At 39.3% G+C, this 19977-nt stretch overlaps 1 protein-coding gene across 1 annotated transcript in view; it reads left to right on the top strand.

The window, feature by feature from the left end:
• The window catches only part of SYN2 (synapsin II), a 118846-nt gene that overhangs the window by 83945 nt on the left and 14924 nt on the right, over positions 1–19977 (top strand). The window contains exons 8-10 of the mRNA XM_058167433.1: positions 3834–3908; positions 7023–7125; positions 10172–10321. Of these exons, the coding sequence (XP_058023416.1) occupies positions 3834–3908; positions 7023–7125; positions 10172–10321 (328 nt within the window). The remainder of the gene's footprint in view (positions 1–3833; positions 3909–7022; positions 7126–10171; positions 10322–19977) is intronic.

The raw sequence follows: 19977 nt of genomic DNA, 5'->3' as shown, positions 1-19977 counted from the left end.
CTCACAAGGTCCACACAGGATGTCACCACCGCACATCCACCCAGAAAGCAGACCCAAACCCACACTGATCATGAAGCACGACCAAGGACCAGAAGCCAGACCGCAGCTGCAACATTAGCCATTTCAAACCCCTCCAATCCATTCATGCAGCAGACTGACACCCACTATGAAGATGTAGCACGACCACAAAGCCAAACAACAGCTATGCAGCTCACCAGCTCAAATCCCCCTGCAGCACAGACTAGACTGAGCACAACCAAGCCCCCACCAACACAGGACACACCCCAGCCAATCAGAGCACAGAAAACCCCATCCAATCAGAGCACAGCCAAGCTCCCACCCAATCAGTTCAAACCCCACTAGCAGTTAAAAGGAAGAAACAGCTGCGATCACACATTGCTCCCAGAAGCACGGCTGAAGCCTGAAGATGACGAATGAGACTTCGTCAAACGTCGCCAAGACACTTCCAATTTTACACGGGAGAAAACCCGAACAACCAAAGACCTATATATATATATATATATATATATATATATATATATATATATATATATATATATATATATATTACACTTGTATTGGGAAGCATTTTTTCTGAAAAAATGCACAGTTAATAACAAAATTAAATTGAAAAGACTTATGCACGGTAAGTGGGAGGGGCAGATATGGCGGAAGGGGGGGATCGTATCGGTTTAGGGGAACACGCGCTCGATGTTTGCAGGCGATCGCGTGCCCCGATCCCTCTGACTTCTGCCATTCCCCGGATGGTCAAGACCCTCAGAGCCTGGGCCTTCGTCTTATGTTATGCAATGCACGGTCCGTGGCCAATAAGGCCCCCCTAATACATGATCTTATTCAGGGGGGCGCCGCAGATCTTATAGGCGTTACGGAGACCTGGTTGGGCACCGAAGGGGGCGTGCCCCTGGTCGAAATGTGCCCACCGGGCTTCCGTGCATTTCATCAGCCGAGGGCCCAGGGTAGGGGTGGGGGGGTGGCGGTTGTTATTAAAGAGAGTCTAGAGCCGAGGGAGACCACTGTACCTCAGATTGCCGGATGTGAATCCCTCTTTGTGAGATGGGGTCATAGGTGTCAGATGGGCTTGCTGGTCGCGTACCTGGCTCCTTGCTGCGTGACAGCTGCCCTGCCCGAGCTCCTGGAGGTGCTTGCTGGGGTGGCAGTGGAGACCCCCAGACTTTTAGTCATGGGGGACTTTAACTTGCCATCTGCCGGCTCGTCATCAACAGTGGCTCGGGAGTTCATGGCTTCCATGATGGCCTTGGACCTGACTCAAGTAGTAGATGGCCCCACTCACATCGGGGGAGGCACACTGGACCTGATTTTTATCTCTGGTCAGTGGTTGAAGGATCTGGACTTGAGAGATGTAGTCACAGAACCTTTGTCATGGTCAGATCACTCTCTCCTTCGCCTGGACTTTCTGACCGCTACCCAACACCGCAGGGAGACGGAACCGCTACGTTGGTTCCGTCCCAGGCGCCTGATGGACCCGGAGAGGTTCCGGACGGAGCTTGGGCCATTTCCTGAGGGTCTGGCTCACAGCACGGCAGAGGAACTAGCCACAGCCTGGGAACGGGCTGCGGCTGGGGCTTTAGACCGTGTCGTGCCTCTGCGGCCTCTGACCCGGCGTGGATCCCAACCGGCTCCTTGGTTCTCCGAGGAGCTGAGGGGGATGAAACGCCGGAGAAGACGCCTAGAGAGTTCTTGGAGGTCTAGCCGTTCAGAAGCTGATCGGACACTAGTTAGGTCCTATACTAGGACCTACCTAGTGGCACTGAGGGAAGCGAGGCATTGCTACGTCTCCTCCCTCATTGCGTCGGGAGATAACCGCCCAGCCGCCCTGTTTCGGGTGACCCGTTCCCTCCTTCACCAGGGGGAGCGGGATGACCCGTTGCAGGGACGTGCTGAGGAGTTTAACGGTTATCTATACGATAAAATTGTTCAGCTTCGGGACGGTCTGGACCAAAATTGCGGCGTTTCAGATGGGGCGTCTGAGGGTGGTCTTGGTGATATTGTCTGGGATGAGTTTGACCCTGTGACTCCCGAGGACATGGACAGGTTGTTGGGTAGGTTGAATGCCACCACGTGTTTACTGGACCCGTGCCCCTCCTGGTTGGTGCTGGCCACTCAGGAGGTGACACGAGGCTGGCTCCAGGCGATTACGAGCGCTTCCTTGTTGGAGGGAGTCTTTCCGGCCGCCTTGAAAGAGGCGGTGGTGAGGCCCCTCCTCAAGAAGCCTTCCCTGGACCCGGCTGTTTTAGGTAATTATCGTCCGGTCTCCAACCTTCGCTTTGCGGCGAAGGTTGTAGAGAGTATGGTGGCATATCAGTTTCCCCTGCACCTGGATGAAACTGTCTATCTAGACCCGTTCCAGTCCGGTTTCCGGCCCGGTTACAGCACTGAGACGGCTTTGGTCGCGTTGGTGGATGATCTCTGGAGGGCCAGGGATAGGGGATGTTCCTCTGCCCTGGTCCTATTAGACCTCTCAGCGGCTTTTGATACCATCGACCATGGTATCCTGCTGCGCCGGTTGGAGGGATTGGGAGTGGGAGGCACCGTTTATCGGTGGTTCTCCTCCTATCTCTCCGACCGGCCGCAGACGGTGTTGACGGGGGCAGAGGTCGCCCTCATGGCGCCTCACTTGTGGGGTCCCGCAGGGTTCGATCCTCTCGTCCCTTCTCTTCAACATCTATATGAAGCAGCTGGGTGAGATCATCAGTGGCTCCGATGTGAGGTACCAGCTGTACGCTGATGACACCCAGCTGTACTTTTCACACCGGGCCACCCCAACGGCTATCAAGTGCTGTCCCGGTGTTTGGAAGCCGTACGGGTCTGGATGGGGAGAAACAGGCTCAAGCTCAATCCCTCCAAGACAGAGTGGCTGTGGATGCCGGCATCCCGGTACAGTCAGCTGAGTCCACGGCTGACTGTTGGGGGCGAGTCATTGGCCCCGATGGAGAGGGTGCGCAACTTAGGCGTCCTCCTGGATGAACGGCTGTCTTTTGAAGATCATTTGGCGGCCGTCTCCAGGAGAGCTTTCCACCAGGTTCGCCTGGTGCGCCAGTTGCGCCCCTTTCTAGACCGGGATACCTTATGCACGGTCACTCACGCCCTCGTGATGTCTCGTCTGGATTACTGCAATGCTCTCTACATGGGGCTCCCCTTGAGGGGCATCCGGAGGCTTCAGTTAGTCCAGAATGTGGCTGCGCGGGTGATAGAGGGAGCCCCTCATGGCTCCCGTGTGACACCTATCCTGCGCAGACTGCACTGGCTACCTGTGGCCTTCTGGGTGCGCTTCAAGGTTTTGGTGACCATCTTTAAAGCGCTCCATGGCATAGGGCCGGGCTATTTACGGGACCGCCTACTGCTACCGAATACCTCTCACCGACCCGTGCGCTCTCACAGAGAGGGACTCCTCAGGGTGCCGTCAGCTAGGCAGTGCCGTCTGGCGACACCCAGGGGAAGGGCCTTCTCTGTGTGGGCTCCCACCCTCTGGAACGAACTTCCCCCAGGACTCCGTCAACTTCCGGACCTCCGAACCTTCCGTCGCGAGCTTAAAACACACTTATTCATTTGCGCAGGACTGGATTAGTTTTTAAATTTATATTGGTTTTAAATGGGTTTTTATTATTTATATTGCTTTTTAATTCGGCTTTGTAGAATTAGTTTTTTAAATGTGGTTTTAGTGTGTATTTATATGTCTTTTACTTGCCTGTGAACCGCCCTGAGTCCCTCGGGAGATAGGGCGGTATATAAATGTGATTAATAAATAAATAAATAAATAAATGTGCTTCTTTAGCATTTCCATTTCTCCACAGGAGAACTTCTATATCTGGAAATTGGAAAACAAACACTGGATCTGCAATGTTAGAACAAATTGCTATGACAGATAGGTAAATAAGTCTTTCTGTAAATTGCCTACTCAAGAGTTTTTATTTTTATTTTCTCTGTTTTTAGCTTTTTCTTTTCATAACTTTCAGTTTCTACTGGAATCAGAACCAATGGAAACTGTAGAGATGGTAGGGCCACTTCAGAAGCATGTACACACAGAGATTCAGAAACAACTACTTGAATATGAAGTAGTTGCTGCAGCTTTAGCAATTCAAAAAGAGGTGTTTTGGGCTCACATCAGTAGTGGGTTCCAAATCCTGTCGCTACCAGCTTGCTTGTGGGTGCTCTTGTGCTTGCATGCACGGCACTTCTACACATGTGCAGAAGTGTCCAGGTGGGTGGGCAAAGCTCCCACCGCTGCTGCTACTGACTCACCTGATTCGGGGCAAACTGGTAGCAACCCACCACTGGATCACATGTTCCAAAGCACCTCTTCTGAGGAAGAGGCAGTTTCATGGCATCAGAATAGATACTAGTTATTTTTCAGCTGGTACCTTGTTGTAATTTTTAAAAAAATTCTGAGCAGCATGCTACAAAATCACCTGGGTATTTTTTTCTACTGAAGCATAAAATTATGCCTGGATTTGCATGACACTGTTACCCTAATGGGGCCATAATGTCATGTAAACATAAAAACTTAATAAATTTTGTGAACGAAGAATAATCATTCTAACCCAAAATAGTATTCAGGCAATTATGAGCTCAAAAATTCTTCCCCAGTTACCCTTTCAGGCAGATGTCTAGTCCGGGTTAAAGAAGTCTCACCTAATCAATTCTCCAAAAAGAAGAGAATGAAAAAAGCATCAGCTTGTCACATAGTTTACTATTTCTGCCTAGTTATATCAGAACACATTTCCCAAATATTTGATTGGTTTTATTTGCCAAACAATAACTCTATGACCAGAAGAATCAAGCTGTTTGAAGACAGTCCTCTTACAAGCTCTTATGTACAGGCATGAATCCAAAAGGAAAACAACTCAGTATATACTCTCACTTTCTCTGATTCATAAATTCTACTCCGGAGACACATTTAGATGAATTGAGAACCACAAAGCAATACCAGGTGTATTACTCTGGGATCAGCAGCAGCAAACATCAGGCTCATTTGGGAGGGAAATGTAGCTTCTTATTTCTGCTAGAAGTTTCCACTGAATTTCAGCAAACTGATGGTTGGGAACACAGATCTGCACAGATGAGATACATGGGGAACTCAGTTACTGGTTCCATTTGTACAGTTTAGTCCCAAACTTCTGTTTATCTCCAACCATCTTGTGATTATTTAGCCAACCATCCTGTTCTTCTCTCATTTCCAAGTCTTACAGGGTACCTTGTCTAATTTGGGGTATACTCCATCTAGTCCTCATTCGGTGCCCGCTTTCCATATCATAGAAAAAAATGTAGCAAAATCTGGAGCCAAGTGTGATGAGGTGCTGCCTGCCTCACCACACTTCTCAACCTAGGCTTTACATGAAAAAGTATCTTTCAAAAAAATCTGAAATATTATGTCCAGCCCATTCACACTTTTATCAGGAATCCTCCAATCTTCCACAGCTGATTGGGGTATGTTCAGGATTACATGGAAAACTGATTTATATTACTGACAAAAGGAATCCTTGATAAAATTCTTTCACTAGCTGAAGTTAATCCATTTGATATCTCCTTCCTTGGATTGGTTTTTTTTAGACTACTGTGTAAAATATTAAATTCCTCCATTAATCAGTTTTTTCATTGGAGTAACTACTGAAGATATGAAATTGGTTAACACATCTTATTTTGCTTTAGAATATGGGGAAAAAGACTAGTGAGTTTATACACAATAGTGAAGCCTGTTCTTTGTGTATGGAAGAGTGAAAGAGACAAGTCTGTCTTGAATTCAGGTCAGCTTCTGTTCATGTTGATTTATTGGAGAAAAAATGGTTTACCATTGCCGTTTTCTAGGATGTTTTCTGGACTTACAAGTTTAGTCAGTATTCCTATTGCCCCATCTAAGTGCTAACCAGAATCAAATCATGTTAATGTTTTTGAGATTATCCAGGTGATTAATTTTTGAAAATTCATATTAGGGATAAGTATTGTATTGAATCAGATACCTAAAAGTTACTGTGTAGATATGCTTTTCCTTAGTAAATTGTCCAAGACAAGTCTACTCTTTTCAATAATATTTTTCATACGTTCTGCACATATAAACCATAAAATATTCTAAATGCTTTTTTGATTTTATAACGAGGATTTTTCAAAACCTCTTTATTTTATTTTTATTTTTTTCCAGGTTCATAATGAAATACTTAGATTCAATTGCTAAATGTAGTACTTTACAATAGAAGTGACTGTTAACTAAATAAACCCAATCATGTCAGTGAGCACTTCTACAGATGATGAATTTGGCATACATCCAAAAAAGCCTGTTAAAAATGAAGCTGATAAAAAAAAATGAAAATCTCAATTATACTATCTTCAATGCTTTTTCATAAGATTTTTTTCAATATACTGTATATAGGCGGCGGCTTCCTCAGAAACTTTCTACTGTAAAGCCATATTGCAGCATAGAGAATGAATACAATACCTTAAGCATTTTTAATTCAGAATAATCATATCTTTGGTGACTTTAAGCAAGATTAATGTAAGAGATATATTGTTATGCATCCATGGCAGATGTCTCTTTGACTACATAAACATACACCAGGATTGTTACCGATACATGGGATGTAAGGCTAAGAGAACAGCCATATATTGATGATATTAAGAGAAGTGTAGTTTAAAAATGTATAATAATAAGAAACACAGCATGATGTATATTTTCCCCAGATCTGATTCACTCATATTAAACTCTCTTCAATATTCTAATGGGAAATCTCAGAACCTTATGGAGTTTTTAAACTCCCAGGTAATGTATATTGATGCTTAAGATAGATATGTTGTAGCTGCTTCACTGGACCATTTGTACATTATAAAAATATGACAGCTAGATGTACAGTAATCCAATTACTGTGATTTTTTTTAAAAAAATGGATACAAAGAAAATATTCTGAATGCAGTCTAACCGAAGCCATTCAGCTGAATTCTGTTAGGACAAAATTGTGTTTTTGAGCTAATGGGAACTTGTCTTCAAATTCCAGATACAAGCTCTGGATTGATAGCTGCTCTGAGATGTTTGGTGGCTTGGATATATGTGCTGTCAAAGCAGTCCATGGAAAGGATGGAAAGGATTATATTTTTGAGGTACAATAAATGTATTTTTCTCTGTCACTGCTCTTATTTTTTAATTATGAATTTATATTTTGGATTTTGAGGTCTCCTGATTCCAAACAGGCTCTGGGTGGCTTGCAATTTTTAAAATAATATATCACTTTAAAAAAGAAAGAAAAATATCTTTCTTTCTTTTTTTCTCTATCTCTATCTCTATCTTTGTGGAAATAGGTGATTTAGAATGCTAAAGTTCAAATAGTTAAAGAAAGCTACATATTGTGATAATATAGTGGGAAAGCACAGTCATGCTATGAGTTGGTTCTGAACATATACTTTAGGCCAAATATCAAAATATTTCCATGTTTCTAAGCAAACTCTCCCTGAGTCCTTTGAGTACAAGATTCATGGTTTACCTTTCCCAAAACAACCCCCCCAAAATTACATTACATTACATGAAATGGAAAATTCAGAATATAGTCATATATCCTTTTAAAGATATATTTTAAAGATATACTTTCCTGTGCTAAATATTGAGGTATGCTACTCAGGTCAGCTAAATGTCTGCTTCTAGTGGTTTAAATATTCTTTAATTCATAGAAAATATTAATCGTTGAGGACTGTTTAACCAATATACTAGGATACATGTGAGCTTGATAAATCTATCTACTGAGGAAAATAGAGTTACTATTGACAAAGGTATCCAAAAGCTGTTAGCAGATAAAAGAGATAGTATTTTAATTTTAATCTTCTGGAAAAATAAGAAGCATGAGAAATAGACCCAAAATACCTCTCCAAAATTCTGTATGACATAAAAGTCAGTTAGATGAAAAGGCAGTATAGAAATGTGATGAATGAACGAATGAATGAATGAATGAATGAATGAATGAATGAATGAATGAATGAATGAAAAAAGAAAGAAATTCTTGCAGACTGTCAAATATGTGTTATTATATCCTGCACCAATAAAACTAAATCTTAATAGTTCTTGTGAAGTCTGTTTCCTGAGCTGGCCTTCCTAAAATGCTAACACCTGTTTAGCAAAGGCAGAATCTGACTTAATTTGATCAGACTCTTGGCTTTGAGCAAATATGAATATATTTTTTCTAACTTTAAACTTTGTCCTTTCTAGGCAGAGATCACTACCCAAGCCACAGACATGGGTTTCCTGACAAAATGCACAGAAATAAAAAAAATATTTTAATCTTTTTTTTCTTTTGAGGGGACTAAAAGAAAAATCCTTCTTGGAAAAAAAGATTGTAAAAGTATGCATATGAAATATATCCTTAGTAGATAAAATATAAATTGCAAAACTGAAAACATTCTTATCCAATGCATTGTATAACTATTTATTTTATAATTTATAATGTATACTTTTCTGAAAAGGCAATGTTGAATGCTTTCTTAATGGTAATGCTAATCAGATCCATAACACTCATCGTATGTAATATTATGAAATTGGTTTTTAAAATAAAAGCTTCTTATTAAAACTTGGAAAGTACCCATTTATCACTATTTCTTAAAAAAGATTTTAGATGAAAGGAACAGACAAATCTGTTGGCCTAAATTTGTCCCAAGCAGATTGATAGCATCAGCATTATGATTCTGCTACAAAGTTCAATCCTGCTTCGCTAGATTTAAAAAATTCTTCCACAGTTATCAAGCATAAGGATAGGGATTATAATTTTTATTATTTATTTGGGTTTCTAAACTTAAAAAAAAAATATTATTCAAGAGCTTTGTTGGTTTTTGTCAGCTCTGATTAGGAGGAAAAAAAGTAAAAATAAATAAATAAACTCTACCCAATTTTTTTGTTTAAAACAATGTAGTAAATGTATAGTTTAGTACACTAATATATTTACATTACAATATTATGTAATATCGTTTTTATCAACCAATGTAGCCCATTAATAAAACATGTGCCTTTTCAGCTTGTATGTATCTTCAATTTAATCCCTAACACATACGTCTTTCACAAGCATTTGTTTATTAAATAAACATGTTTGTAAGCTATTATTCATCTAGAGTAGTTTCAGAGGGCAAATGTAATTAACTATAATAAAATAGATTATCTCTGTCAAATATTTTTGAGCAAATAAAGCTATTTCATACTCGATTAATGAGGGGAATTTTTTTTTCTATATATCCAGCATGAAACTGGTTCTACAATAAATAGAAATAATTCTGCAATGAAATATTAATAAAAACACAAACTTGATACTCACAAAAGATAATTTTATGGAAAGTATTTCTAGAAAGCCCAAGAGCTAAAGTAGGTAATGTTCTACATGAAGTAGAAAGAGAAAAACTGTTTCTCACAGCCATCGAATAAATCTCAGTTTGTCTGAATAAATAAGGAGTCTGCACGAATAATTGATACTTTTTAATATAGTTCACTGTAAAGATAAAGCCACTGTGCCAGCATAGTCCAGGCAGACTCCTAGAATTAAGCCAACGTATGTTTAGCAAATGTTTTCTAAAAATCGTATTTAAAGTTTTAGATATCTATTAGGTTGGTTTTTACTAAGTGTTTTGAAGTAATGTAAAACTTTGATTTGACCATATCTGGCATTATGGGCTTTCTTTCTCCAGAACTCCTCAAGTACACAATGCTCAATGTATAGAGCTATATTAGTGCAAATCCATCGCTTATATATGTTGGATGCATAGCTAATGCATATTATTTGCGTTTCAAAGAGGATTTGTTATTGGAACATTGTGGGTCTCAAACTTTCTGCAAGTCTTGATGCAGCAATGAAGCCACTGCAATAACACTGCAGTCTAACAAGTATATTTACTAAACTAGAATAAACTAGAAAAGTTTTACTAAACTTTTAATATATTTCAGTTCAGGCTTCTTCTCATAAAAAAATAAAACACACCTTCCTTTTCAACCTTTCTAATAACCCTAAATGTCCATGACTTGCTAAGGAGAATTTTTAAAAATCTAAAATATTTTGCAGCCCTTTATTTTTAACTCTCTTTTCCATGCAGTTCAAAATAAAAGATAACCATAGTGGTGCGGGACACAGCATTAAAAGTTACTACCTTTCTTTAGTTAACTAGTTTTTATCTCTTCTAGGTTGTGGGTTCTGCAACGCCTTTGATTGGTGAGCACCAGGCTGAAGACAAACAGCTTATAACTGAGCTTGTTGTAAGCAGAATGAACCAACTTTTATCTAAAACACCTATACCATCTCCTCAGAAACCAACTGCTACTCAGCAACCTCAGGTAAGGAATGCTGACTCATGTCTAGGCACAGAAAAAGAATTTTAGTAGGAAATATCAAAAACAACCTGAGTATTTTGAGCTGGGCTATTACATAGATAATTCCTTGGATAAAATTTCAAACATTGTGTTTTTAAAATATCCAAATAGATATCAGTTGAAAGTAAAGCAGTAACTTTAAAAGTAAGCTTTAGGGATACAGTATGTGTCTGTTGTTTGTTAGTTAACTGGGACAATATAACCTATAATCATGTTTTATTTGCTTCTGCTCATTTTCTTCTCAAGATTGTGACATAAACAGCTCTGTACACCCTATTTTATGTGACTATAGCAGTATGTAAAAGGGATGCGGTGGCTCAGGGGCTAGGAATTGAGCTTGTTGATCGAAAGGTCGGCAGCTCAGCGGTTTGAATTCCTAGTGCTGCCGTGTAACGTGGTGAGCTCCCGTTACTTGTCCCAGTTTCTGCCAACCTAGCAGTTTCGAAAGCACATAAAAATGCAAGTAGAAAAAATAGGGACCACCTTTGGTGGGAAGGTAACAGTATTCCATGCGCCTTTGGCGTTGAGTCATGCCGGCCACATGACCACGGAGACATCTTCGGACAGCGCTGGCTCTTCGGCTTTGAAATGGAGGTGAGCACCGCCCCCTAGAGTCAGCAACGACTAGCACGTATGTGCGACGGGAACCTTTACCTTTTTATAGCACTATGTATGTTTGTGTTTATATATTTTTCTATTTATTTGAAATAAATATTTACTGGCTATGCTTTTTGTCTTCCTCAGGCCCAAAATAGTTTTAATTGACAAAAACATTATCAAATTGTAATTAAACATACAATAATATCTTAGTACATTTGTATCTTCAAGTCAGTCTTCAAAAAAGTTAAAAATTCCTAGCTGTTGATGACTTTCATTCATGACACAAAACCTGACCAGAAGATCATAACTGACCATGCTGACTAGTCATTTATTCTGAAGTTCAAAAAGAAAGAACTGCTTATCCGTAAGTAATAATCATGTCTATCTTACTGCAGTGAGGAGATATTAGGTTGTGAATATGAATTCGGTTTCTTGGTAGGTGATATTATTTTCTTTAGGGAGAAATACTTAGTAGGTTTTAAATAACATAAATTCCCTGACACCTTACTTGAATAGTGGGCTCATTCATCTATCCAGCCATCCAGCCATCCAGCCATCCAATGTGTATGGTTGCCCATCTCATGAAAAGATGGTATGGATGGCATGCAATAAAATTATAAAAGAGTTAACATATCAAAAACTAACAGAAGCATTTTAAAAATCAAAATGAAAACATAAGAAATAGCAGCAGTCATCAATAATAATAGAGCTAAGTACCTCACCTGTCCCCTGGATTCCCAAAGCCTAACAGCTTAACCAGATTTTGAAGGACTTTCAGGGATAGAATCAAACTCACTTTGGGGGGGAAGAAAAGGTCTTTAGCATGTCTCTTCTTGTTCTTGAGCTCAGTGGGTCTTAGAAGAGCATTGGGATCACTATTACTATAACTATCACAATTATTACAATGAGGAGATATTAACAATTAACGTTACCAACACCAAGACTGTTACCTTCCCCTAATAGTCAAAACAATGAATCTGAAAATTAGGTGGAGACACAACTGAGGAGGTTAAAGACTTTCAGAGTTGTTTTTCAAGCTTCAAGCTAGAAGCTAAAATACTCACTTAGATTATGTATCACAAAAGATTGGCATTAGGATAGTTAAGGAAAGTACATTAAGACCAGAAAAATTGGGTAAAAGAAAATATTAGAATAGAATAGAACAGAACAGAACAGAACAGAACAGAACAGAACAGAACAGAACAGAACAGAACTGAACTGAACTGAACTGAACTGAACTGAATTGATTTTTTTATTGGCCAAGTGTGATTGGACACATAAGGAATTTGTCTTGGTGCATATGCTCTCAGTGTACATAAAAGAAAAGATCATCAAGAATTCTAAGGTACAACACTTAATGATAGCCATAGGGTACAAATAAGCAATCAGGAAACAATCAATATAAATATAAATCGTAAGGATACAAGCAACAAAGTTACAGTCATACAGTGGAAGGAGATGGGTGATGGGAACAATGAGAAGTTTAATAGTAGAGCAGATTTAGTAATAGTTTGACAGTGTTGAGGGGATTATTTGTTTAGCAGAGTGATGGCATTCGGAAAGAAACTGTTCTTATGTCTAGTTGTTCTGGCATGCAGTGCTCTGTAGCATCGTTTTGAGGGTAGGAATTGAAACAGTTTATGTCCAGGATGTGAGAGGTCTGTAAATATTTTACAACCCTCTTTTTGAATCGTGCAGTATACAGGTCCTCAATGGAAGACAGGTTGGTAGCAATTGGTTTTTTTGGTTTTTTTTGCAGTTCTAATTATTCTCTGAAGTCTGTGTCTGTCTTGTTGGGTTGCAGAAACAAACCAGACTGTTATAGAGGCACAGATGACAGACTCAATAATTCCTCTGTAGAACTGGATCAGCAGCTCCTTGGGCAGATTGAGCTTTCTGAGTTGGCGTAGAAAGAACATTCTTTGCTTTGCTTTTCTGATGACGTTTTTGATGTTAACTGTCCATTTTAGATCTTGCGATATGGTAGAACCTAAAAATTTGAAGGTCTCTACTGTTGATACTGTGTTGTCTAGTATTGTAAGAGGTAGAAGTATGGAAGGGTTTCTCTTAACATCTACCACCATTTCTACGGTTTCGAGTGTGATCAGTTCCAGATTGTTCCGGTCGCACCACAAAGCTAGTTGTTCAACCTCCCGTCTGTATGCGGATTCATCATTGTTTCAAATGAGACTGATCACTGTTGTGTCATATGCGAACTTCAGTAGTTTAACAGATGGATCGTTAGAAATGCAGTCATTGGTATACAGAGAGAAATTGGGGAAAGCATACAACCTTGGGGTAGGCCTGTGCTAATTGTACAGGTATCTGATGTGATTCTGGTTAGCTTCACCTGCTAATTCCTGTTTGTTAGGAATCTTGTGATCCACTTACAAATGAGTTCAGGTACCTGTAGCTGGTTTAGCTTAGTTAGAAGAGTGTCTGGAATGATGGTATTGAATGCTGAACTAAAGTCTATAAAGAAGACCCTTGTGTAGGTCTTTGGCGATTCAAGATGTTGTAAGATGTAGTGCAGAGCCATATTAACAGCAGCATCTGTTGGTCTATTTGCTTGGTATGCAAATTACAAGGGGTCTTAACAGCGGTTCCGTGATGGTTTTCAAGTGGGACTAGCCTTTCAAAGGTTTTCATGACTACAGATGTTAGAGCAACTGGTCTATAGTCATTCAGTTCCTTGATGATGGGCTTCTTCAGCACTGGGATGATAGTAGAGCATTTGAAGCAAGAAGGAACATAGCACATCTCTAGTGATTTACAGGTGAAGATGGGGACCAATTGGTCAGCACAGACTTTTAAGCAAGAAGGAGTTATCTTGTCTGGGCCTGGAGCTTTTCCTGGCTTTTGTCTGTGAAATAGGTCTTGCACTTCCTTTTCTGTGATCACTAGGGGTTGTGAACCCAATGGGATGGAGTCAGTTGTAGGTGTGTCTAAGATGGGGGTTGTGGAGATAGGTGACTGTAGTTTCCTTTCAAATTAAATCAGACTGTGCTAAAAGCTACACATATACAGCAAGAAGGTAATATTAATATATAATACAAATACCTATATGCATACATCTTTCCTCTTATAGAGACAAAACGCATGTATATTCATAAATAAAACAAAACAAAAAAGATCCAAAAGGAATTTAAAATTATAAATATTTTATAGACAGTTATTGGAACTGTCAAAGGATACAGAATAATGTGTTTAAAATATATGGAGAACTGCAAAGACTGGATTTTAAAATTTTAAGATCATGCTCAAATTGATAGTTTTTGGTCTATGTCTATACATACATACTTACATGTTTATGCTCACATACGCTTATTAGGACATTTCACAGTATAAAAATATAAGAGCAAAAAGGCATTATGACTTATTTTATTTTATTCAGTCTGCTTTTCTGTCCAAAATATATCAGGTCAGTTTAATTTACCTCCCCCACACACACACCTCCCCACTAAGAGTGTAGCACCATCTTGTGGGAAATGCTCGTCTCTATTGAAAGCAAGTTCATTCCTATTTTTAACAAGATTGAGCAATCTTTGAGTTAAGATAAATTTTAATAACAAAGCCAAAATGCAGTTAGAAATATATAACTTTAAGTATATCCAAAACATTAATAACTTTGCATTATAAATTTGTTATATGAAGAATTTAGACAGCTGTTTGGACAATGTATTTGTTTCAAGTAAAGAGTAAATCAGCTCAGCCCTGGCTGCAGGACTTCAATATCTACTGCTCAGTCATCACATCATCATCTCTGGTGAGCTCTGCAGTGAGTAACTATTCCTCCTATATCTTTGCTGCTTTAGCATTTGTATGCTAGAGCTATGTGATTCAAGGACTAATGTATCCTTTTGATTTTTGATCATAGAAGGCCGGCAGGCTACCCCAAGGCATTGAAAATATTGAAAAGCATAAAGAACAGATCCAGTTAGAACTAAAAAAAAAAAAAGAAATTGTATAAGGGCTACAAGCATCGCTCACATTTTTTCTTGGTTACCTTTCCAAGTATACTGGGAATGGGCGGACCACTTTTTAAGGGCCCGGTACCTTTTGCATTCATGTGGGAAAATGATACGGAGAGGCAGAATCCTTTTCTTTGTGAGGTTCTCAACCTTATGGAAAACTGTTTGGTTAGAGAAGGTGATAACAACATTAAAACAATTTTACCAAATTCCCCAACAGAGAGAGCATTGCTAAAATAAAAGTGAAAATCACAGATGCATCAGATTATGGAGAAACAATTATCTTCCTTTCTCTGAAAATCAAAATGACTGTGAGAAAGAAAGAATATCCAATTAAATTAATACTTTTGTTAAGCAAGCTGAAAGTTTATCAAGTTTATAAGGTTTTGAATTTCTAAGGACTCTTCTCATATAGTGAGTGACCCTATGGCATGCGTGTCAGAAGTAGCACACAGAGCCATCTCTCCGGGCATGCCAGCTGTTGCCCGTTGCTCTTCTGGGTTCCAGCATGCACATGCGCACTTGCCAGCTGGTGTTTGCACACATGGGAGTGCCAGAAACCAGAAGAGCAGCTCCCTGGCACGTATGCGCATGCCAGGAAGCCAAGTTTCCAGTTTCCGGGGCACACGTGTGTGCCGGCCAGTTGGACTTCATGTGCACACCAGGTGACCAGCATGCATCTGCATGCCAGAAATTGGAAGCTCAGCTTCCCAGCGCGTGTATGTGAGCTAGGGAACTGCTCTTCTGGTTTCCAGCACTCCCACATGTGCACGCTAGGGAGCTCCTCTTCTGGTTTCTGGCGCTTCCACCTGTGCCCGTACTCCTGTTTCGGCACTTGGTGCCGAAAACTTTTGCGAACACTGTCATAGAATATCCAGAAAGAGAGTAAGCTATTTAAGCCACATATTCCTGGTAATACATCAAACTGGTAATACATTGGGAAAAGTATTCTTCCAAAGCCTGCTGGCAGAAGAAAGAAAGAAGAAGAGGGATAATGCTACAGATCTCTTGCTGGAATGAAAATTCAGAAAGTTAGGCAGTGTTTATAGCAGGAGTCCCTCAAACTTGCAGACAAAATGAAAAGAACCTTCAAGAAGGGGTTGCATATGTGAAAAATAAGTTAGTGCCAATTTTGAATTTGGCAGCAAGTCATGACCACTGGCAGCTGCCCTAGGAAAGTCTTTCTACTCAAAAATGGCTGTTAAGTTGGTGTTCTGACAGTTCTAAAAAAAATGTCAGGTGAGCAGTGAACCATGAGGGCACAAGTCTGGGCACACTGGTGCCCTTAAGTTTACTATTGTGAATTCCAGCTTTATAGTTACAAAGCTGGATATATTTGTATTTGATTAAAAAAAAAATTATCAGAAGCCAAAACACATTGGAAGAATTACACCGTCAAAGAATACAAGGAAAAACTATTGCTGAATACTTAGCATGTGGCAATTTTCTAACTCAGTGTTTGTTGGTTCTGCACCAGCAGATGGAGATATTGTTATTTAGTAATATTTCAATGTTTGTTATTGCTGAACTTTATATAAAAGCACTTTTTCTAGATGTTTAGCTTTTCACTTTTATGTATGAAATTACAGAACAATGGTCATCTCATAGTATGCATTTAAACCGATTCATGATTATTTGTGTATGATCTCTGGATACCTGAGAAATGTTTTTATAAAACATTTTATATAAATGTTTATATAAATCCTTATGATTTATATTGATATATTGACCATCATTTGTGTTGTAAATGTTGTACCTTGATGAAGGTATCTTTTCTTTTATGTACACTGAGAGCATATGCACCAAGACAAATTCCTTATGTGTCCAATCACATATTCTATTCTATTCTATTCTATTCTATTCTATTCTATTCTATTCTATTCTATTCTGAGAAATGTATAAAGGCAGTACTTTTTTATGCAGAGATTGTTAAGATTACTGAATATTTTTATGGGGAGAGTGAGGACTGATGTAACTTAGTAATTAAAATGAATTAATAAAGTAACAAGAAATGCATAGGCTCTCATAACTTATGGAGATAAGGTTAGAACTCTGGGTTTCTTCTCTGAGTTTCTTAGGATAAACTTTGCAGGGGCTGTTTTGGTTTTTTTAAGTACAATATGTTACGCCTACTTTAGGACATATAACCTCTAGAAGTTGTTGTTGTTTTTTAATGTTTTCTGCCTCAAAATTGCAATAAGCCATGCTGCAGACTTTCTAAATTTATGTTCAGAAAGGCATTGGAGGATACTAAAATAATGTTTGAGAGCTTCTTGTAATTCTGAGGCTTCAGATTTGCCCCCTCCTACTGTAACATAACTTCTACATGCTCAGTACCAGAAGCAAAAAAGGATCAAAGAAATCTCTTTGAATTTCCTCTACCTTAAAGCAAACTTCTAAGGAGAAATATCTGAGGAATATAGATGACTAGAAGAGAGCTACATAGCTTTAGTAGTAGTACCTATATTCAAAAATGCAAATTTAAAAGTTAGATGCTACAGTTTATCTACAATAGGTCAACAATTAAGAAAGAAAAAGGTCTTTGCATATTCATGGTAGCTAGGGATAGCCACTAGAGGGTTACTTTCTTTAAGATAGTATACTCTTCCAAATGGAATAAAGGAAATTAAATAGTTTTATTTATAGTTTCAAATTCTTTTGAAGTTTTTTTTGCCTAAGAATTTATACTTGTTCAGTTAACAGACCTATTAAGCTCCACCTAAAGAATTCTCCATTATACTTGCATTCTCTGGTGAATCAATATAAGGAGCATATTTGATGCTATTCTCACTGAAATGTGATCCTAATATGATCCCATGAAATAGTGCTGGTTGGGTCTGTCTTGTTCACTTGCAGCTCCTTTCTCTTACAGATAATCCATGGCATTTGGGAAGCATATTTTGCATTGATCTCCTTCAGGCCTATGGAATGCTGTGCAGCAAATAGCAAATTCCGTATCTCAGTAGCCTCACCATTGGCCTGATGGAGAGGACTCCAGCAAAATCCTATGCACATTTGGCTTAGTTCCAGGCTATTAGACAATTCTCCAGCACAAAATATAGGCAGTTCCAGTTTCTGTAATTATCCTGGTGTGGCTGGTTTTGAGCACAGGATTAGAGCTCTTGGTATTTAAGGAGTAGGATGAACAGAATTATCATATGTTCTGTAGATGTCAGTAGTGGATACCAGATGAATAATTATCAATAGGTTAGCTGCATTTAAGTGTAATAGATAATCATTTAATTTTTCAGACTTATTCAGACAGCTCAATATTATAAATTATTCCCTAGAGCCAAATTTAAGGATAATCTTGCTGATGTCAATCTTGGCATTCAGGCACGTTATTCAGAAGCAGGTATAATAACATCATCTACATCATATTAACCTTTTCATGCAAGTTCTTTTTGGGTATTTGGGGCAACTGCTAGATTTTCCATGTATTACAGAAAAAAAAACATAAGAATGTTTTTTTGTTTTTTTTTACATTTATATCCCACCCTTCTCCGAAGACTCAGGGCGGCTTACATTGTGTAAGGCAACAGTCTCATTCTATTTGTATATTTATATACAAAGTCAACTTATTGCCCCCCCAACAATCTGGGTCCTCATTTTACCTACCTTATAAAGATGGAAGGCTAAGTCAACCTTGGGCCTGGTGGGACTTGAGCCTGCAGTAATTGCAGACAGCTGTGTTTAATAACAGGCTATCTTACAGCCTGAGCCACACCGCGGCCCTTTTATCGCACTCAGTAATAGTTTTAGTAGGGATGTAATTTACTGTATTTAATTCCTGATTAGATACCCTTTCAAGTCCATCTTTATTTCTTTTAATGCGAAGATGTGCTTTCAAGATCTATAGCTCCATAATGTTTCCTATTCCTGAAGCTGAATAAAATCTTCACTACAAGAACTTTTACCCAGAGGTAGTTTGGCCATCCAAGATTCTTCATAGATGATCAGACACTTCTATTATATGATTTGTGACTAATCAGCAACAAAGTACAACAGCAGTTTTGCCTTAATTTATAATTTTTGTACTCCAAAGGTGCTTTTTTTTTTGAATCCTTAGAACTCTGAATATCCTATAGCAGGGGTCTCCAACCTTGGTCTCTTTAAGACTTGTGGACTTCAACTCCCAGAGTCCCTCAGCAAGCAAAGCTGGCTGTGGAACTCTGGAAGTTGAAGTCCACAAGTCTTAAAGGGACCAAGGTTGGAGACCCCTGTCCTATAGGATCCAAACACAGATAGTCCTTGCTTTATGACTGCCCTGTTTAGTGATTGTCCAAAGCTACTATGCTACTGAAAAAGTAATTTTACAACCGGTCCTCACATTTTCTTCACATGCCACATCCCCATGTTCATGCAATTAAGATTTGGATACTTCTCAACCAGCAGGCATTTGCAACCATTGCTGTGTCCAATGGGCATGTGATTGTCATTTTGCAGCTGACAGCTTTTGATAAGCAAAGTCAGCGGACAAGGTGGCAGTAAAATCATAAATCCACTAGATAAGACCACTAGATAAAACTGGCTTTTGCGTAAACAACTGCAGGTGATTCACTTAATGACTGTGGTCATTAAATTCACTGAAGTCATGTAATGTCTCGCTTAACAACCACATTACTTAGCAACAGCATTGCCAGTCCAAATTGTAATCATTTTTTTTCCAAAAAAATTTTTATTTTCCAAAAATTTAACCAGTGTACAGTGCAATCAATTATCCAACATTTATTCCTTCCCTTAAATTGTACTTAATCGGGCCTGCCCAGCCGCCATTCCCTTCCTTAATCCTTTCTACCCTTCTCTACCTTCTTCTACTTTCTCCATCCTTCCTCCACCTCACTTTCCTACTTCCTCTCCTCCTTCCCACTTCTCACTTCCACCCTGTCTAACTCGTCTCACTTCCCCTACTTCTTCTCCTCCTATCCCTTCTTCCCCCTCCCTTCTTTCCTACCTACCTATCTACCTACTTTCTTCCTTCTCTCTACTCCTCTCTCCTTACCCTTTCCCTTCTGGAGTGGTTGCTGAGCAGCCCCGACTTTGCAGCAT

This window comes from Ahaetulla prasina, chromosome 2 (assembly GCF_028640845.1).
Source record: "Ahaetulla prasina isolate Xishuangbanna chromosome 2, ASM2864084v1, whole genome shotgun sequence".
Lineage (NCBI taxonomy): Eukaryota > Metazoa > Chordata > Lepidosauria > Squamata > Colubridae > Ahaetulla > Ahaetulla prasina.
This window is presented reverse-complemented; position numbering and strand designations above follow the sequence as displayed.